This window comes from Serinus canaria, chromosome Z, assembly GCF_022539315.1.
Source record: "Serinus canaria isolate serCan28SL12 chromosome Z, serCan2020, whole genome shotgun sequence".
NCBI classification, from domain to species: Eukaryota; Metazoa; Chordata; class Aves; order Passeriformes; family Fringillidae; genus Serinus; species Serinus canaria.
The window spans coordinates 21,145,349-21,167,662 of NC_066343.1; the positions used below are offsets into that span (position 1 = coordinate 21,145,349).

At 38.2% G+C, this 22,314-nt stretch overlaps 1 protein-coding gene across 2 annotated transcripts in view; it reads right to left on the minus strand.

Moving 5' to 3' along the window:
• SNX2 (sorting nexin 2) overlaps window positions 1-21,763 on the minus strand; it is a 29,522-nt gene extending 7,759 nt beyond the window's left edge. For both annotated transcript variants that reach the window (XM_050986482.1, XM_009096351.4), the window contains exons 1-8: window positions 21,599-21,763; window positions 14,535-14,652; window positions 7,089-7,252; window positions 5,850-5,916; window positions 5,597-5,640; window positions 5,370-5,511; window positions 2,320-2,398; window positions 1,024-1,099 (exon numbers count right to left, since the gene is read on the minus strand). In XM_050986482.1, coding sequence (XP_050842439.1) covers window positions 1,024-1,099; window positions 2,320-2,398; window positions 5,370-5,511; window positions 5,597-5,640; window positions 5,850-5,916; window positions 7,089-7,252; window positions 14,535-14,652; window positions 21,599-21,706 — 798 coding nt within the window. In that variant the 5' untranslated portion in view covers window positions 21,707-21,763. The remainder of the gene's footprint in view (window positions 1-1,023; window positions 1,100-2,319; window positions 2,399-5,369; window positions 5,512-5,596; window positions 5,641-5,849; window positions 5,917-7,088; window positions 7,253-14,534; window positions 14,653-21,598) is intronic.
• Window positions 21,764-22,314: the final 551 nt, after the last annotated feature.

Here is a 22,314-nt window from a genome sequence, read left to right on the forward strand (position 1 = left end):
TATTTACTTTTCTTCTACATCTTTACATTTAAATGGAACAAACAAACCACTTGTCCAAAGCTGTTATGAACTAGCCAAATGTCCTAAATGGCCACCTATATGCTACAATGAACAAACTGCCACTACAGGAACAGAAAAGCTTAGATTTATAACAAATTAGACAAAGGAAATTCTGTTACACATTTAATTGTAATGCAACACATGCACTGCATGCTGATAACAAAAGGTTGATGATTTTTTACTTTTCAATATAAGGCTATCAATGTTGTCTGCTTAGGTACTGAGAAACACTTGGAGTTAAATTAACAAACTTTAAATTTAATTGTTATTATTATTCAGGCTAGATTGTAAATGCTATACAAGGTGGCCCCTATGTCAGACCATTTACCCTTCATGTGATGTTTTGTCTGTCAGCAGCATTGACAAACCCACTGTAAGTTATCTACTGATGCTTTTGTCAAGAGGGAGGCCTCTGTGACTTATAACTAAGATACTGACACTAGCCACAACACAGTTCAGTATTAGAGTGAAACCACTATGCACATTTATAAAGAGATACAATGTATCTTTAACAATGTATTTAATATTGTGAAAGGTACCAGATTAATAGTACAGGTAGCTGAAATCCTTGCTCACAAAAACACCTAGCCTGGTCAGCAGCACTGCCAGCATTTTCACATTATCCTTCCAATATACCTCAAGTTGAATTCCTAGAGGCAAGAGAGCTGCTGCCAAGCCAGTTTAATTTTACATCTTATTTAACAAGCATCAGAACTGAAAAGACCGACTCACTTGAGAAGTCACTATACAGCAAATAGCTTTTTCTCACTAGCACTGTAAGTTTTACCAGGGTCTGAGGCACACCATTACCTAAGTAGCCTCTGCCATTCTAGCCATGAAGGCTAAGGTCCAATTTGATTTCATATTAATTTAGGGGATTAGGTCTCAATACAAAGTGAATATATTGCTTGGTAGGTTACCATATCTAGAAATAAATAAGACAAGTTAAACGAACATAAATACCTCAGAACTTTCCAAGAATAGTCTCAAATCTGGATCCTGTAGCAAGGTTGGGTGCTTTACTGTTCGTTGTAGATACCTATGATTTTATAAATTAAAACATCAGGTGACAGCACAGATTTAAGGTGCCTGACTGAACATAATACAGACCCATGCACTCCATACCATAAAGTAACATACTAAAGGTTGGGTGGTGTTTCACAATACCGTTTGTTTACACCAGAATCTCCTTAAGGTGGGGGCTGCCATATCTATGTTGCACACTGGTAAAATAATATGCTTCTTATTTTAAACAGCTGAGTGAAGATTCCTTTATTAATCTGTTTATGCCAGAAAAAAAAATGAACTTGTTTAAACATTTTTGTACACTGCAGTGGACAGGCTTTTTGTTACAGGTAATTCTGGCTGATTTATTTTAGAATTATAGGGAATCTTAGACAAGTTAGTTGATTCTAGTCTAGGTATAAAATATTTATGTGCTGGATAGACAAGAGTCTTCAATCCATTTAGTTCTCATATATGCACAAGTACAATTCAATGTAACTCTTTCCTTTTTTTTTTTTTTTTGGCACCTTTGCTTAGATCTCAAGTGCAATTTTTTATCCACCCTCCATTAGGTATGTTTACCATATCCTCATCTGTTTTTTTCTGAAGAAGGTAAGGGTTGTAGTTAAACTATTTTACACTTTAGGTTGCTCAACTTTTTTCCCTTGTTCCATACTCTGTATGAAGTACAAGTTAAGGTTAAGGTGGCAGTATACCAGGGACAGGACCCTTCCCTGACAAAGATACTTTGACAGTATCAGGTGTATATCAGTGCTGGGTGACAGAGATCCAGTATCTCTTGCCAAAATTCAGCAAGACACATCGATGTCATCAATGCACATCATCAGAAGCCCATTTTACTTTCAAGTGATTGAAGGCCTCTTCATCTGCCTTACTGCCCAACAGCTGATTTGCTATTGAATAAATACATTATAAATAAATAAATACTGTAATTGTCTTAATTTTTTCAACTCAAAATGTCTACACGAGATGGTAATGGCACTTTTACATACTGAACCTCTGCAATCCTTATTTTAAGCCTGAAACAAGTCAGCCATAATCATTTTTATGAATAGGGCTATTCTTCTTGTTATTAATGGGAATTAGTCCATTTCTACTCAAAAATTTGAAAGTCATATACAGTCTCCAAAATTCACTTAAGTACAGATCACCAGTGTTCAAATTACAGAACCCATATAGTATACTGCAAGTAATTCTGAGCCTAAATAAAATTTAGTTAGATACACACATTACCTTTCTAGAGCTGCTCTTCTTTTCTCCACAAATTCAGTAGATGAAGAATCTTCTTTGCCTACTTTAACCTTGGTCATGCCTTGAAGGAAACAGCATCATATTGATTTTATTTTATCACAGATAAACCATTAACATAACTGATGTGATTAGAATATAACGCTCATCTAAGTTTACATATTTAAATCAAATTACAGTGAAAAACATAGGAACATAGGAACATTAAAAAAATCATCTGCATGCTGCATGGTTTTGTGAAAGTAGATCCATGAAATTAACTAATGCAAACTAACAAGTTCTGAAAATTCTGAACTGAACTGCATGGAGAACAGAATCAGCAGAATAAAATGTATATAGCCCTACAGTGCTTTCTCTGATCAAGAAAACAGTGGCAACTAGTTATTGATGTGTCATGGCAGAGGAAATAAATTCAACCTCAGCAACAGAAGAACTCTAAAACAGTCAGACTGAACTCATTTGTCATGCTAAAGGTCTAAACTCAGAATTTAGCAACGTAAGTCCCATCAAAAAAACATGAAACACTGGACATCAATAATTATTCTTATTTCCTGAGAAACAGGAAAGCTGTTTTATTATACAATCCAGATGTTTGATTTCTAGCTCTAGTACATTTCTTATCTGTTACTTTTGTGTGTTTTTAGCGAAAAGTTTTGAGATTCTGACGATGTTCTCACTGATCTGCTAAGTCAACAGTTCCCTAAGTTCCTCACCCAATCTCCCCTCCTGGCCATAGAAGTTTCACACAGTAACCCCTGGAGGACACAAGCAGCAAAGCCTTACAGGAACAAGACTGAATATTTAACCTCTCAGCCTTAGTTTTACCCTCTTCTACAACATGATGAAAATAAATCTGACAAAGACTTTTTTCCAAAAGTATTCTGCACAGCATAATGTAACTAAATCCATACATTTGTCAGTAAAATTGAGTATGTCTTCAAATAGAAGTGATTCAAGTATTCAAGGGAAGTTGAGGTAATTCACATGCCTCGTCTTATTTACATTACAGTATTACTACACAATAATATTTTACTGCAGAAAGAAGGAAATCCTGTGGCTTAATAAAAAAGAGCCTCCATAGATGAACTTTGAACAGAAGTTCATAGGGAAAAACTGAATACATAAACAAATGACCCACATGAGGAATTCCTACCCTGTAATAATGACAGTTATTTCTAAATATCTTGCCACATTTTTTTCTCTCCTAACATAAGCCTATTTAAATGCCAGTGCAGAGACTGTTTCTGTAGACCAAGCACTCTTCCTTCACAGGAAAAGATCAATGACATAACAGATTATTTTCTTTAAAAATGAAAATGTGATTTTCATACACACTTATGTAAATAGTGAGGAATCTTAATGAATGTCCAATTCCAGTTCACAATTGACTCATTTTTATCCTTTTGTTCCACAGTCAGTAATTGATAGACTTGAATTTGTAGCTAAGATCTAAAATTCTAGCCCCTACTGCTCATCAGCACAATAAAACTGGAGCTTTAAACTCCAGGTGTTACCAACAGTGTAACAAAATTAACAGACCAAGCACTTCTTTACAACACACACTGCATAACACTGAATGTATGACATTATGTATTAAGGCTTTAAACATAAACATGAATAATGCAAAGACTACAATCTTACTTTCAGCTGTTTTCTCAGCTCTCTGCTTTAAGATGCATTATTTTGAAACAGACCAGAATAGACTCCTCCTTTGCTCCAGAACTGGAAATGTACTGACTACATGCTCTTGAGCAGAACTAAGTAACACCTTTGAAGTTCAGCTTTAAAGAGGGAGTTTCATGCTCTTTTGAAAATATTCTACAGAATCTGAGTTTTCCCAACCTACCTGTAACTTAAAGTCTCTACACAAGGCTTTGAAGTGCCAGCCAGTGCTTGCTTGCACTGCAGCATGTCCCGCCATTTTACCGTCTTCCAGGTGTACAAATTTTTATGCTGGTTTTGTTCAAGTGGTAGCTGAAATCCAGTCTAAGCTGAATTTGACTGTGATGCAAGCACTACATTTTCATGTAAATGCACACTGTCATAAGTGCCTTAAATTTTGTATCATCCAAAGGACATGATCAGAAACCTCATTCCATTTCCATAAGCCCTGTCAGCATTTGGAATTAAACTTATTTTTGTTAAAGGAAAAACTGATTATTACAGAATTATCCATAAATTTCAAGAACTACCAAAAATTCAGGTCAAATTTTCAGTCTCACAGGCTTAAAAACACAGTGCGTTTCCACAGAAGTAAAATAATGAATTTTTCCAAGCCTCTTGTTGCCCCCATTGACTCAATCTGCCTACTCCTACTTACATGAAAAACTGCTGCTCTGATTATCTTTATGGACTAAACTGCTGAAAAGAAGTTTTGCCATTGCCTACATATCAAACAACATTTTAGATTTGAATCACTTATTTATATGAGTAACATAAAAGTCTTTAACAGGCTTTACTGTTTTAAATACATATCTATTTTGAAAGAACCTCTTCTACTTAGAGATCGCAAAACTGAAGATTGTTTTAATGCACCAGGCATGCTTCTTAGCTCATGGAGAAAGGATCTGATCCTTTAAGGTATTCAACCCAAAAGTTGTTTTTTGCATTAAAACCTTGCAAAATTTATGAGAGGTTTTGCATTCACCGTGATCAAAAGAAACAAAAAGAAGTATCAGAGATCTGAAGTATGTATGAAGCTCTATATATTGCAAGCAATTGATAACAGCTCAACTTAAAAATAAACTTTCTTTTAACATTCTTGTTTTGGTAGACTAATCAACTCTTGAAGGGTAACAGCATAGGAAGAATCATAGATAAGAAATACAAGGCCATGCATTAAGAGATATCCTTCTCATTATCAACACTAGTCTGAGTTTGGAAGAGGCCATTACATATCTTTCCAATTTAACATGAACTTTTAGAAAATACAGAACACAAAGAATATTTGGACAACCTAAGAAGAAAGAAGTATTTATGCAGAAGTGTAATTTGTATTCAGTACATAAGTGTCACTGTATTGGAACTGCACTTACCTACGATACTTTTTTCTGGAGCTGGAGGCACAATATAACCAATATGCATGTATTTTGTTGCTAATTTGCTGTGCAGGCCAAGAAAATCACTGAATCTTCTTTTAACAGAGAATTCATTTTTGTGGAATATTGAAAGTGATGTCTTAAAAAAAATAAAATTGTTGTGAATTACTGATCCATCTCAGCTACAATACAAAGTATTGACAAATTTTTGTTGCACTACCTACCTTTGTTGTTACTCTGTATGCCATATAAGCATTCATGCCATCTCCTGTAAGAAAATTGAAATACTTATCCCAGGGCAAGGTAGCGAAATCCTGCCATACACTTTTCAGTCCAAAAAATACATTGAATAGATTTCCATTGAGATACTAAAAATTGCCAAAGGAAAACTAAAGACGAAATCATGCTAAAATCTAGGAATAGTCTTCTAAGAATAAGACAGTCTACAATGTGAATTTTTAGGTTCAAGGAACTTACCAACTTTCTCTGGGTCTGATACATTGATTTCTATATCAAACAAATCTCCATTTGCTTCCTCTTCAATCTAGGAAAAGGATATACCACATTTAACAAGGTAATGGACATCCATATTATCTACAGGTACAAGGATAAGAATATAGAGGAAGGAGGAGAAAAAGTCAGTATGTTTGTGTAATTATGAAACATTTCCAGTCCCCAGGGTTAATATACTTTCTAACACTGACTGTGACTGCAACCAAAGTTCTTGGGGTAAACTTGGTGGTGCTAAGTTTACAGTTGCACTCAAACTAAATGGTCCTGTGATTTCAGTTTTAAGACCTACGGCAAAAGCTTTCAGTACAGGAGATTTAGGGGTCCGTTCATTAGGGGTCTGTACTACCTACAATGCCAGCAGACACTGTGGTTCACAACCATTCTCATTTGCAATGCTTCCATGTGCCTGTAATCAAAGAACAGGCATTCCTTTTCATTAACAGCATCTGTAGCAGAAGAGCTTGGGAAGGGAAAAGCAACAGATAAAAAATTTTCTGATACTTGTCTGAGTTCCAGAATTTCATAATCCTTCATGTACTATACCTAAATTTGATTAAAAGAGAGATCTTTAGAAATGCTATAGCAGAAGGGACAGTACCAGGGCTGAAGGGGGCAAAATCAGAATCGAAGGCCATCATATGGTATCAGGGGAAGCAGGCATCATTGAGTCATGGGTAGGTCTTGTATGCAAAGTCACTGTTTGGTAATAGAGCACTCTCTAGAATGAATGGTTTTCAGAAATGTCCACGCTTTGACTGGAACACCAAATGTAAATAGAAATGTTAAGAATACAATTGCCCTCAGCTGTTTGTTTGCATGCTGGATAATTCTAAAAACTGCTTGTTCAATTTCCCCCTTAGGAACAGCTTCAGAAATGCAAGTTGAAACTGTAACATGCTAGTTAGAGTTATTTAAATTAATAACATTTCTTAGGTATCAAGTTCACAGCTTACTCCTACACACACTTTTAAAGTATTCTGAAGGAATAGAACCTCGTACTCCTGATACTGATCTCAAATATAATCACCTCTGTAGTGAATTCTTACAGTATTTCCATGAGTCAAATTCATACTAAACGTTTTTTGCAAAATAAACAGCAAGGTATAATGCCATTCACCAATGTTTAGGAACTGGCATTTTAAAACAAGGTAAAACTTAAAAATCTAAATGAAACATTTCCATAGTTTAGAGTTTACAGCATACCTCTTCTCTGGATCTATCAAAAATCACTGGGGCTATTACGCTTTTCGATTCCATTCTGGGAGCTATTAATGTAGTAGGTGTTACAGGAGTGACTGCAGGAGTAGGTTCTGGTGAAAGTATTGGATCCCTCTCCGGACTGTCCAATGAAACTTCTTCTGTTGCTTCTAGATAAACATATTGAGTTAGCTATAAATTTCCTGTGCAACACCGATGGATATGCATCATAAAGACAACCAACATGCATGATAACAAAATAAATAGCACCCATTTGTGCAGGATAATGTTTTTCAATACATAGCTAAAACTAGATATGACATTTGGACTTGTAGTGCAGAATGGGTTAAATTAAGACAAATATTGCCTTTTTTTTGGTATACTGTTCAGTAAAGAGTATTTTAAAGCAGTCACAAGCTACAGATAATTTATTTCTGTATGACATATTGTTAATTAACTTTTTTTACCACAGGAGCAGCTCTTTTTCGTCACCTGTTTCACACTCTGAACAACAGCTGATTTAGTCATGTAGGATGGTAACTAAGCAGACTAAGCCATATAGCAAATGAAGTTACACACCCCCAACCCTGCCAAATACCCCACAAACTGTATAGTAGCAGTATTAGCAGGTGAGACATTAAGATTATCTTCAGTCTATCTCCATGCTCTTTAGAGCTTAAAACAGCTCACTAAAAACTGAGTACTTCCTTTAAACTATGAAGAGTTCACCTACCTTTAAAGACAACACAAACCGCTGCTCTACAAATCTCACTAACTGGTTCTGACCACTGACAAACCACACATTTCCTGGGTATACAGAGGTTCCAGTTCTAGCTCAAATAAACAAACAATGTTGTGTTCTCACTAGACATGTATATTCAAGAATTCCAGTTTCTTAAAAGATAACATGGACCACAGAATAGTCATTTGATACCAAAACGGACTTTCCAAAAGACCTCAAGTCCTTTCACAAACTAGACTTTAGTGGGTAGTACTTACCAAACAGGTAAGAAGGCATTAAACCAAAGCAGACACTAATTCTTGCTTGAGGCTAATGAAGTTTACTGTCAGCATTTCATTTTGGAGGATATCACTCAGAACTGCTGAGTTTGGAAAAGACTTTTGAAATCATCTAACCTCTCTGTTCAAGCAGGGCTCTAGCTAGAGCAGGCTTAACTGGATCACATCCAGATGAATTATGAGCATCTCCAAGGAGGAGAATCTACCTCTTCCTTGGATAACTTGGAACACTGTGGCAGTGTTTGACCACCCTAATCAACAAGGAAAAAAACCCCAAAGCCAGCATCACCCCTAACCCCCACCAAAGACAAACAAACAAACAAAACCATAAGATTTGTCTTCTATATTGTCTGGTTTTTAGTGTGTAGCCATTGCCTCCTGTTCTGTCGGTGGAGAAGTCAGGCTCCCCTTTCTCCATTCCCTACCATACAGTACTCATACCCACTATATGATGCTCCTCACCCCAAGCCCCTACTCCAGGATGAACAGGACTAGCTTTCTCAATCTTATCTCTTATGCCACACATTTTATGTCCTCAATCATTTTCATGGCCCTGCACTGGACTCCATCTGTTCATGTCTCCCTCATATTGGATAGCTCAGACCTGGACTCAGCACCCCAGGCGTGGCTTCAGCAGGGCTGAGCCAAGTGGAACGATCAATTCCCCCAGCCTGCTGACATTGTTTTTTGTAATTTCAAATTACATACTATTTTCACAGTACTTTCAAACTAAGTTAAAAACAAGCACCTCATTATATTTTCTATTTTTAATATGAATGAAGAATCTACAGCCATTCTTTGAAAATAATTATTTTCATAGCATTGCTTTATTCTTACTGTTAAATCTTAAAAAACAAGTATCTCCTAATGCTTCCTTTTCTCAAATGCCACAGGAAGGACACTGAGTCTTAAATCAATAAGGAATTTTAATTCAGAACCTAAGATCAGGTGGGAAGTCATGCTGAGGCAGTTGCAAAAGAGCTTTTAGATTGGCAGAATAGGAACATTTCAACAAGGGGCAGTTCTCTCCTTTGGCAGCTAACAGCATTCAACATATAAGTTATACAAATGAGTACTTCACAGAAACATTTCTCAGAAAAATATGCACATACATATGTAACACTGTACACTATATACATGATGAAATGTAAAACACAAAATATTTCTGAAATAAAGCAATTGCACTTCAGTTCTTCCTCTTTTCTATCACTAGCTGTATTCCAGCACATTCAGGAAACAAATCATTAACCACCACTATCTACTTCTTTACTTCAAATTTTAGACAGGTTAATAAAACAAGTCATTAAACAATTCAATCATTAGCTGAAAACACAATCCTCTTTCTGTAAAGTATAAATTAATGAAAAAACTGAATTTAATGTAAGAAAGTAGCGCTGCTATCAGATGAAACACAAGCACACTTCTTCTCCAGGACTCCTCTTTTCAGATTTGTATCCACATACCTGTTAGTATCACAAAGTGATCTAGGTTGTGCATGAAATTAATTCCAAGCAGGATTAGCAAATTTTTAAAGCTGTTGCCTGATGTTTCTTTTTTATTTTCCTGAAGGAATTTACCCACAGAAAATAGTTTCTGTTTGATAGCACTAAGTCATCTATTTTAGGAAGAATTGGGAATTTATGCCTTTCTCCCTCTTGTTACCTGTCACCCCAGGTTTGGCATGCCACCAGATACTACGCAAATATAGAAGCATCTCACAGAAAAGATATGGGAAGGGGGATGTTGTGACTGAGTTGGACAGGGAGAAAGTTGGTTTTAAATAAAAATATTGAAGGATTCTGAAAGGAAAAAGAAGCATTAGCTTTATATAAAACAGCAGGCTCTTACTTCTAGCTATTTTTCCCCCTCAGAAAAGCAGTCCTCAAGTAGTACATGGGTTGAAGATCTATTTCTCATGAAACAGAGATGAACTCTGACATTTACTTCTTACATTATGTCCCTTTACTTTGAGTAATTAGATGACATAGTCTGATGAAATGATTTTACTGATAATTCTTCAGCTTGTTTTACAGGTGTGCTTTTTTTCCCCATGGAAACATTAATATGGTAGGCTTCATAGTAGAAACTACGGTGCTTCCAGAAACATTTGTTTCATCTATTAATTTTAGATCTTCACCGGAAAACTTAGTATGAAGTTGTGGTTTTGTGGTGTAGTTTATTGTTGGTTTTGTGGTGTAGTTTATTGTTGGTTTTGGGTTTGTCAGGTTTTGTGCACTTGTGTGGGTTTTGTTTGGTTTTTAAAATATTCACTACTTTTATTAGCATGAAAAATGAACTCTAGATGTCTTCTTTTCCAGGATAGTTCTCAAGAGTTTAAGTTTTCACTTCAAGAGGAAAGCAACTGCTCTGTCCAACTTTCGGGAGGAAAATACTGAAATTCAACACTTAGTAGTATCAGTTAAGGGAGTTACCAGAACATATTAAGAACTCCCACCAACCTAATAGTGTAGACTGCTAGACATATATACATACTTTACAATCTATAAAGAGTCTTTGTTAGGGATCACTGTTAAGTTGCTTAGCTCCAAAAAAACATAAAGACATGTCATTCTGCTGTAGGACACCACTACATACACTAAATTAATGATCTGCAGCCAACCACAAGTTTCTATCAACACTCAAGCACAGGCTTCAATCTCAGCCGTACACAGAGCTTGTTTCTTTATTTTTCACCAACAGTTTTTGTGAAATATCATCTTAGAAAATGCAAGTTTGCAATTCTTCAGCAGCTCACTTTGGCCACAAGTTATTTTTAATAGTCACACTTTCAAATGTCAGATCTTTAACATTCTGACATAGCTTGAATGATTAAATTGGCTTATTATCTTTGAAAGTTTGTCCATGTTAACATATAAATACAGAAGTAAACTTAAGCAGAAGCTGTTACGTAGAACAGAGGACAAGCTATTAAAAAAGGCTTCTCGGGCACTGCAATATTTCAGAGACTTTATTGAACTGAACTGACTGTAAGAACTACTACACCTAAGTCACAGCCCGCCTTGGGCCGCCTTATTATATCAGAAGTACTAAACATAGCCTTAAATGAGAACTGAAACAGTTTTAATGCAACAGTCGCACACTTATATGACCACCTTCTGAGATCAAAACTGTAGGTTCATATGTTTTTGTGCATTTGTTTCTTGCAAAATAACTAGACAAGCAGATTCTAAAAAAACAGCAAGGCGTTTGCACAAACTCTTCATATCAGACACATTATATGACAACGGTCTGACAGACACCATCAGCTAGAAGCTTTTCTGTTCACGTGCACCTGAAGAACATATCTCAATTGGATCAGAGAATTATCTCCTCCTTTTCTGCCTCAAAACCCAAGAAAAAAGCCTAATGGGAAAAAAAAACCCCACAAAACCAAACAACACAAAACCCCACTAAACAAAAAACCAACCCAATGAAAACAAACATCACAGCCCCAACAGAGTGACTTTTCCTCAGGACACAATAGCTAAACACTTTCATAATATGATCCATTCCCAAATACATTTAAGAGCTGAAAAAACAAAATAACAGTAATCTTTTATTCGACAGAGGAGAGGAAAAATAATAGTTTTCCACTTTTTTGAAGAAGGTGACAGAACACTGATAAAACTTCACAGATGAGTTCACAATCCAGTGCTCTTCTATGAGCACCAGAGGTAGAAGGCACAGACAACAGTGCCCTACATGGGCAGTCCATGCCATATTTGTGCATCTGTACACTGAATTTTGGGTCAACATTTTGGAAGACTAGTTCAATATGCAGCTCCTCACTGTATAATAGCAGATTATTGACAACCAAGCTTTAAGATGTATCTCCAGATTCCTTAAGATACACCTAATACTGCCTCATTTGAAGCACTGACCATTAAGGTCTCTGCATAAGATAAAATAATTCTTCTAGCCAAATAATCAACATAGTGACTTTTATTCAAAGGGTGAAAGTTTTTAAGTGGGTTTAGCAAGACAGTTTGCTTTGTTACAGAACGAAGAACCACAACTACTCATCTCCAATAACTCAGGAAAACTCATTTCTTCAATTCTTGAGACCCTGTTTTTATAGTTCAGTTATAAGTTGCCAGAGAAAAGGTAATGAATATCTATATTGTACATATTATTTTGTAGCTGCCAAAGAAACACAATAGCAAAGAGGTTTTAAGCATAATAAAAAAAAGCCTAAACCATTTCCCAGGTTCTGTCCTGCATTAAAGCTGTAGAGAAAATTTGTGCTGCTTCACCTTCTTTTCCACTAGGCTGCAATATGAGGTGAAATAACCGAAAAGTTTTATTAAGTCTACAATAGCTACAGAGGCATATAATCACAATTTTTTACAAGTCTGAAAAACTGTCATTATTTCTGATCCCAAAGAATGGCAATCACTCCTCTCAGGAGCCACAAACACGATTTTGTTCACCTGGATTTTAAAGTGTCTAGTAATTCAATATGAAGGAACAACAGAAGCTACAAAGCTGTGGAGCTTCATTTTTTTCTCCTCTCCACTTAAGTGCTCCTATAAGATGTGCCAAGTTAAGATTCTTTGGAATTTCAACACACCAAAAAAAACCCTGTCACAATCACTTTTAAATTAAGTTCTGCTTTCCTAGAAAGCCAGACTTTTGCAATCATGCTGGAAGCAAGAGATTAGGCATCTCATCTTGCCCTGCTCATGTTGTTTCTATACTGTCTAGCAAAACAGTCCTAAGAAAGAAAAAAATAGTTATACTTGTGAGTGCACAGCACTGAAACACAAATTCAATAGTTTTTCAGAATGTCATTTCAAAATGGCAGTGCCACAAACACTTAAGTTCATGACTTGGGGTCAACAGCTTTATACAAACTTTTTGCTTAGAACAGGAAACTGTGAAAAACATTTTATCTTATGCTCCATAAATCACATTTGTTTTTTCCTCTATTTGAGAGTACTAAACTCACTCTGTACTATAAATTGAACTTCAAAAGACCAGTCTCAGCTGAGGTAGATGTGCAGTGTTAAATGCCTCCAGTTCAGTGCTGCAAGTGCTTGAGAGAATGTCCTACATGGCAAAACCCACACTCATTAAATCAATTCCTTGTGTTATTCTCACAGCATTAATTTCAGTTGAAACAATCTGGCTGCAAACATTTGTTCCTTCTGTCTGTCTCCCCTCAATATTTACTCCAGTCTCCCTTTTCCTTTTCTTAATATTATCTAAAGGAGAATTGGCTTTCTTAAAATATCCACTCCAGATGGCTCAATGGTTATAAAAAGTTGGCTTTATATACTGAAGCTAAATAACCAAATTACTGACTAGTACTAGAAAGCTACATTGCTAAAGCACTTACTTTGTAAGCTATAAGGCAAAAAAAAAAAAGCAGAAAGAGTAAGAATACCCCTTTATCCTTTATTCCTTTTTTCTCTTAAAACACTTTCAGAAAGGTACTAAACTTGTCAATACATTCTAACAGTGTCATGAACAAACAACTTCAAATATATGGAAATACAAATTATTGAAGTTGAGAACAAATGTAATGGGCATGTGTATATATGCATTTATACAAAATAACCCAGAACTAAAGGTTATAAAGTTTCTTTTTGAATTATTATATCAGGTAATCAATGAGGATGACTGTATTCAAAGCAGACTGCCAGCTAACTCAATATTAAGTAATGGGGAAAATGATAGTATTGAGATGATTCAGAACCATCTTATGCACATAATATATTCCAAATATTTCAGCTCCTTTCTTGAAAAGTTAATGTTCCTACAACTGTAATTGACAGCAACAATAACCCATGTTAGGATAGCTGAAAGCTGACACTGAAGTAGCAACTGATTTATGAACTTTTAGAAACGTTCTGTCTATTAACAGATCACTTATGAGAACTTTCACATCTTTTTCTAAAGCACGCAATACTGTCAACTGTCAGAGACACAACCATGCATTAGTAAAATGATAGGACTGGCCCCATGTGCCAGTTTGTTACCTTTCCTTTAAAACAAGAATATTAAGAAGGAAATAGTTGCAATACAATCTGAATTATCTCTCTCTTTATAACTGGAAAAAAAAACCAAACAACTGGGACAGCTTATGCATGACTATTAAGCAGAAAACAAGAAAGTAACTAAAGTCATGCATTTCCACAGATTTGAACATTTTGAGTCACAAAATTATAAAGACTATTCTTACTGTCAGCAGAACATGTTAGTGACCAGCTTAACACTCCCACACTGACAGTACACACCACAGAGCAACTTAGAAACAAACTCACAACAACAACTCACAACTAAACTAACAACACTTTTCACAAGAAAAGAGCTGTACAACACTGTCAAACTACTTAAAAGGTTTCAATCCTCCCTCTCAGAAAAGCACATTTCTTTCAGTCCAAGGGTGAAATGGTTTGTGCAGGCATGCTAGAAGAAAATAGTCATTACCAGCAAAGAGGTCTTCTCTGTCACCATCCAGCACGATCTCTGCTGGCTTTGGACCATTGGAATTTGTGCTGAGGTCTTCTGCAGGAAGACTTGCTGGCTCTGGAGACGAAGGACTTGACTGTATTTAAAAAAGAAAAAAAAGTTAAATGATTATAAGAGAACAAGTTGCCATGTAGCAGTAAATATGAATTATTGCAACATCATTTCATTGCAAAGAAACAAAAGAAGATTCACAGAAAGGGAACTCTGTCAGCTATTTCCATTTCCCATTCCTAGCACAGCAACAATGAATAAAAGATATGAGCTAGTCAACAGCTCTTAATTTCTTTGTTGGAGAGAAAAAACAGTCAACAGTTTCTTCAGGTTTGATTAATGTGAAACAAAATCTGCTACAGAATGATCTAGAATAAATTTTTAGTAATGCCAAGTAACTTGATTATTAGGTTCCTCCTGGAAAGGCTTGGATTTAAATCTGGATTTGTAGATAGCAAAAAATCAATAAAGAAATCTCCAAGTGCTCTGTGATTGAAAAGAACGTATTAATGCCATCCAAATAATTAAAGGCTGCTTGGAGCTGTGAGAAATTTTGTTAGCTTTGCTACAGGATTACTGCCACACAGGATCAGAGGATCGCACTGTATTGTACATTGAAGCTGGGCTTGCCACAGATACAATTTTTTAATTCACTGAAGACTAGACCTTTCCCTGTTGAAGACACCAAGGAAAACTAAAGCAATATTGAAACTGGGCCACAAATGAGTATGTGTTACACGTAATGGCCGAAGGTTTTAAGCAATTTCATAACTAAGAAGTAGCATATTTCAGAAGAAATGGTCTGTCTCTCCAGCCAGTGCTGTGTAGAAGTGCAAGTTCAAAACCCTGTATTCCAACTAGAACAGAAAAACATGGAAATGCTTGATTTCTCAACGCTTGAGGTTCAAAAAGGTTTAAGTTCTATCAGCAAAAGCAGTTCTTCACTGAAACATTGTAGGTACTCATTCTAAACTAGTTTAGCTGCTATTCAGCTCTGAAAAGCAATCCATTTACATTTTGATAGACTAGTTTTAGAACACAGTGGGAGTCCCACACTGCCACAGATGCAGAATGCATGTAGGTTTGTGCTTGTCAAGTCATTGCCATGAAACACAACTACAGGGAAGAAAAGCCTTCCTGAACCTTTATAGTACATCAGCAGAGAGCTTTCTGCTTTATCACTTAATTATGCTCTTGCTTAATAAACGGTGGAAGAGAGCCCTTGGAGAATGCTTATACCTTCAAGCTATTCCTTCAGTCTATCTTCTCAGTTTTATTGGAAGTAGCTATTTCACTTACTAATGGTTATTTTGACTATACCTGGCTTCTAATCACAAAAGTATTCTATCAGACATGACATTCACTTTGAACACTTAAATCTGATGAACCCCTGGAAAATATCTGCATGCCTAAAGTTACAGTTAACCAAAGGTCAATACAGAGTTATATCCACTTCAAAGAAAGACAGAGATTCCTCTAAGAATAGCTATAAATATATGCCACCAAGTCTCTTTCTGTTACTGAGATGGGAAAGATCCTGTCCAACGGCACAGTTAAAGCCAATATTTCTGCACTAGATACCAGGCTTCATAGCTGTAGTTAGCAGAGTAGTTACAGACAGCTCTCTCCAAACTCTATATGAGAATAATTGCAAATGGCAAGGACTCAAACAGACCTTATGGGCACCTCAGAAATCTGAAGAGCAAAGCTGACCAGATGGATATCCCATACCTTGTAAAACCATGCTCAGCAAAGCTATGGTGAAGAAGGAGGACAGAGAGGATATCTGGAGTTAGAACATTTGTCTAAGTCACTATTGCACTTCTCTCTTCCTGGAGATGGCTAAGGACAGGCCTGCCCATGGAAGAGGTGAATAAACGCAACTTTTATTCTACCCATCAAATTCTCTTCATCTCTGCCCACTGGTCTTCTCATTTTTACCCTTCCAATTCTTCTCTCCCATGCTAGGGGGAGTCACGAATGCCAGACAGAAATAAACTTCAACAAGCTAACAGGTGAATAAGGTCCCTACTGGTCCATTAATCTTTCTGTGGCTCTTTGGTCCTTTTAAACAGCTGTGTTCTCAGACAAGATGAATTAAGAATGGGATTAAATATATTCACTAAGAATCATGACTTTATAAGAAAAAAAATGTGTAGAAGCATCTTAAAAATTATTCACAGTCTAAACACTGGGTTAGCTTGTTTAAAAGTTTTGCAATGAAGTAGTTTCTTCACTTCAAAATGGGCATAGTTCACAAGGGACTACAAAAACCCAGCAAGGCACAGTCCTTATGTATCAAAAACTGAGTCAATAATTTCTAATAACCTGATTATTTTGCACAGCCAGTGGGTCAGAAAGTGCCTCTCAAAAACCCAAGAAGCACCCATGCCTGCGAACAATATATTAAGCTGTTTCAGTTACAGTCTTCTATGGATGAGAGCTAGAAGGCAGGACCCCAGCTTTGCTTTTTTATCTCTACAAAATACAGCTAAAATGGCCAATGCCTGTCAAAGGGGTCAGTAGTTAGTGCAATGAAAATCTCTTTATCACACAAGACATGGAGCTAAGACTAACAAAAACCTCAGGGCCCAGATAAATAGCATAGCTGTTTAGAAACTTTAGATTTTTTTGATGCCAAGGATTCACAAAATGCCACAAACACACCTATTTCTTGAAATGTACACAGATGTGAAATTTCCACACATGTCCTGAGCTGAAGGTTTGGTGAAGCCTCCAATAACCAAGATACTCAATGGTCAGGATATCCAGGTATGCAGGAAGGTCAGGTTCCTGCTACATTTTTCTTGAAAACAAGTTTCTTGTAAGATGCCCATGGGCCCATTCCAATTTATAACGTCAGTAACAAGCTCTATTTTCTGTTCTTTTATTGTTCATTACATCTGGAGGCAATGACCAAGTATTTTACAGCTGTGACTTATGAAGAAACAAGAACAAGATCTTGCATTTTCTGCTGGTTGAAATTGTAGCTCTAGACATTTGGACATCATCCTTTCTCTTAATAGTAGGGTACCCGCCAAACTAGTTCTGCTCGCCCGAGCTCCACCTAGCTTTCCTCAGTCAAAACACAGAAGGCTGACAGCAGGTGGCCATCATAATACTCTAGCTGCTCAGGTTAACCCAGCTCACTGTCTGAAACAGGGTTACTGGAGCTCACAAATCACAGCATGGGCAGAGACAGTACACTCAACAGCAGGACAGTGTCATTTGCAGCAGAAAGGAAGACACAAGCAGCCATTGGAATGAATTTCCACATACTTCCATTAGAGCCTGGATTTAACATCAAGCAATGAGACACACTTGACTGTAGAATTTTCAGTAGAATTACACCAATTGATCCTGGATACAGACTTAGCTTTTTGCAAAGGTACAGTACAGTATTGAAGGACTTAGTGCTTTTCTTTCTGATATTCCAATGGGAGCTTTACTGCTTCCACAGTAATGGCCACTGTTAAACTGAAAGGATATTATTAAAGCCATCTGGACTTCTGGGCTATCTAGTGCTTTGCCTCATGTACAAAAACCAAATAGATACTGAAGATCTTTGACATAAACTGATCAACTGGCAATGAGACTATTACAAACCCTGCCCTAAATTACAGTCCTTGATAAATTACCACATCTACTGCTTACTGATTATTTTCAAGCTTCTCCGTGTATTTTTCTATTTAAAAAAAACCTCACACCAACAACCAGGAGTATGGGAATGTAAATGTATGCTTGAATGAGTAGATGGCAGCCTAGGTTCCTGTGTTCACATGGCATCTTCACAAAAGACAGACTGGCAATACAGAGATAAGCGAGAAGTTTAGGGAAAATGAAATAAGAAATGGTGCAACATGTAAACAAGGAAGATGACAAAGACACTGACTGGTGCATGAAGGAGGAAGAAGGTAGAAATGGTGAAAAGACAGTAACAGTGACCATTTTGCAGAAAATCTAATGTATATCTTACACATATGTCACCAAATTTGACTTTCATACAGTTGTTTGTGGACCCTTTTAATGGGAGCAGAGTACACAGACAGCAAATTAGAAGTTTGTTGATTAAACTTGTAATACAGAGTGATTCTTCTCATAATGTACAACCAACTTCCAGAACCTTCTTGCTGTGCAAATCATGGACACTCATTAAAAAAAAACAAACCCAACAACAGCTAAAAAACAAAACAAAACCAGACCAAAAGCAAGCCTCAAAAAAAAAAAAAAAACCCAAAAAACCACATCACAAAAAAACCCAACTAAAAAAATAAAACAGCCAAACAAAAACAAAACCCCACCAAAATCCTTGCACTTGAAATTTTACCAAGTAAATAAGTCTACCTAGATCTCAGGAAGACACTCAGCTACAAAAACGTGATAGCTAGGAGAGCACTGCAGATGCAAACCAGCACATATATATAATAACCAGGAATATTATTCACATAAAACTCACCACTGATTATCACTGTAAATGCAATTTTGGCTTAAATCATTTACATGATTTAGCCTGGCTGTTCTCACTAATGAAAGCTACTCTGGTAGCCAAAGGGAAACCTCTCAGTAACCTTGAATGCCAGAGAGGCAGCTGTCCAGACTCACAGTACAGTTGGCACAATGAAAACAAAATAACCATTCTAATTCTACTACTCATAGTCACTGTTGATACCTGACAATAAAATGAGCATCCCACCAGCTCCGACAAGTTGCTGCCCAACCTGATTCCCAGTTCATTGGTGTCTGAAGACCACAGGAAGGAAGAGTTCTCATTCTCTGCCATACTGCAAATTTTCAAGTCCTAAAATGTGTTTCCACTGCAACCCAGAAATCCCAGGTGTTACAGTGAGATCTTTCTAATGTTTTATTTTTTACAACTGAGAGAGTTCAATTCAAGACATTAACTTTTTACAACATGCACAAAGAAAATATTCTCCATTTGAAGCCGCTGAAGAAACTAAGCCTCTCTGTACTTAAATGCTGCATATTTGCCATTCATAATGTACACTGAATGTATATTTTGTCAAAAGCAACTTAGCTTGTGTTTTCCAAATGGAGACTTGTTAATATGTGAAAGATGTATTAAAAAACAGACAGCTTTTCTAATCAAATTACAGACAGGAAAGGTGCAGCACACATTTTGTGAACTGGAAGAGAATGGAAGCAAGATAAAATAGGAAGGAACTGAAATTAATCATGCTAAAAGCAAACAGACAGCTCCAAGATAAAGCAGTTGGGAACCCTTTCAAAGTACCAAAGCCCTCATGTAAGCTGGGTTTGGACCTCAGGGTTCCTTGCCACACTCTCACTTCTGGTATCAGCAAGCAAAAACATAATTAACTACAAAAAGCAGGACAAGAACCATTCTGTTGTTACTATACAACTCCCACTGCCATTTATAATCAGTTTGTCCATTAATATTTACCAGATTAAAATAAAACTCAAGACAAAAGTTTAACTAGGCCTACAATCATCTGACAATAATTCTTCTCTGGACTATGTTACTCTACACTGAATCCACCAATTTATGCTCAAGCTAGTAAGAAGTCCAAAGTCAATTTTCATTACCTCTTCCTTCCAAATTTGCAGGAAAATCACAAGATTAAGGCAGTGCCCTAAATGCTGATGTCAGAAAAAGCTTACTGACACAGCTTTTAAAAGCTTCTTTTTAAGCAACAAGGCTTCCTCTTTCCACTTAAGAGACTCTACCCCAAACAGACTGTGTACACAAACAAAGTAGCAGAGTGGAATTGTCAGCAATTGATACAAAGCCCATTTCTTTGCCAATGTTTGCAGTTAGAGGAGTTTCAGTAACTTTTTTATCTCATGGTAACTGTGATTTGGACACTAAATCTATCTTATCTCCTGCAGCTTTAGTTTGAGACCACATCAATAAAAACATTGTTTGTGTTACACTGCAGTCTTTCTCCGTGCACTGAAAAAGACTCCAGTAATACACACTGTGTCACACAGAGATGTACAGAAGTCTACTCATGCAATTCTTGTCAACTGCAGATTCACATCATTTCTTATTCCTTCAGTGCATTTTTTCCATAGATCTTTTTCTACCAATGCACAGATTATGCATCTATAAGAAGAAAGAAAAAAAGAAAGTAGCTTGAGAAAAGGCAAGTGACTTTAAAATACATTTAAAACCCTCTTTGTATACTGCAGGGTTTTTTGTTAAGGACAGACAACAGCCAGAGCAAAACCAAAGAAACATGCACCAATCCTACTTCTGTAAAGGTCAGGGAAAAAAAACTCTTCAAGAAAAGAGGAACAGAGCAATTTTCTTTTTTAATGAGCATCTATGCACAGGAAGAATAGAGCATCCGGAAGATACTGGCAAGATACGTAGGTGGAACGTGACCACAACAACGTGCCAAAAAGGCTCCCGCTATAAGGAAGGAACACATAAGCATTTCTCATGTCTCCTTGTGCTTCTTTCCCGGCAGGTCCCAGCAGCCGCCGCAGCCGCCGCAGCCCAGCACTGCGTCGGCTTCCTTGGAAGAAAGCTCAGAGACAAATAAGTATCTACAAGGTTTGCAAAATGAAATGGAGTGAAGCCTCGGAAAGAGGCCAAACAAAGAAAATGGGTCGTTATGAATCCACTCAAAGTCTACGGCGGAGACACAGGCACCCACACTCACACCCACACACACATACCCGAGCGAAACTGGAAAGAGTTAAGGTGAAAATATTCCCCTGGCAGCAGAAGAGGGTAAAAGAAGGTGAAAAGACGGTACTTGGTGAAAAGAGTTTTGAGCTTCTCTAGGCAGCAGAAGCCCCGTTCTCTCCGTGAGGGAAGCACCGAGGAGACGAAACAGAGGTGGGCGGTGGGGCCACGACGTGGTGAAGGCCAAGTCGGCAGGGGCAGCGGCGGGGCGGGGGCCCGGGCAGGACTGAGGGGGGCCTGGGCAGGAGAGAAGAACGGCGGCCTGACGGGGAGGGGAGGGTACGGGAGGAGAAGGCCCGGCGGGCGCCGGGTCGGCCACGGGGCGCAGGGCCTGCAGCAGAGAACGAGCTCTCCTCACCTCCAGGGTGGACACGGTGCTGGTGAAGAGGTCCTCGCCGTCCTCCAGCTCCTCGAGGTCGGCAGGCCGTATCTCTCCCAGCGGCGGAGGCTCCCGCTCCGCCGCCATCTTCCACTCCAGCCCTGCCCCCGTGCTCACGTGACCACCCCGCCGGCACGTGACCGCGGCGGCCGGGGCGGGGCCGGGCAGTGGCCGCAGGGCCTGCTGAAGTCCCACGGCTGTCACCGCCCCTGCCGCATCCACGGCCCCTGCTGCAGCCCCACGACCGTCACCGCCCCTGCTGCAGCCCCACAGCCGTCACAGCCCCTGCTACATCCACGGCCCCTCCTGCAGCCCCACGACCATCACAGCCCCTGCCACATCCATAGCTCTTGCCGCGTCCCCACAGCCATCACAGCCTCTGCCGCGTCCCCACAGCCATCACAGCCCCTGCCACAACCACAGCCCCTGCCACATCCACAGCCCCTGCCACATCCACGGCCTCTACCGCATCCTCACAGCCATCACAGCCCCTGCCACATCCCTACAGCTATCACAGCCCCTGCCACATCCTCACAGCCATCACAGCCAGACCCTACCACATCTCCACAGCCATCACAGCCCCTGCCACATCCATGGCCTCTCCTCAAACCCCTGCCACAGCCACTGCCACTGCCACATCCACGGCCCCTGCCAGATTCACGGCCCCCTGCCACATCCACAGCCCCTCCTCAATC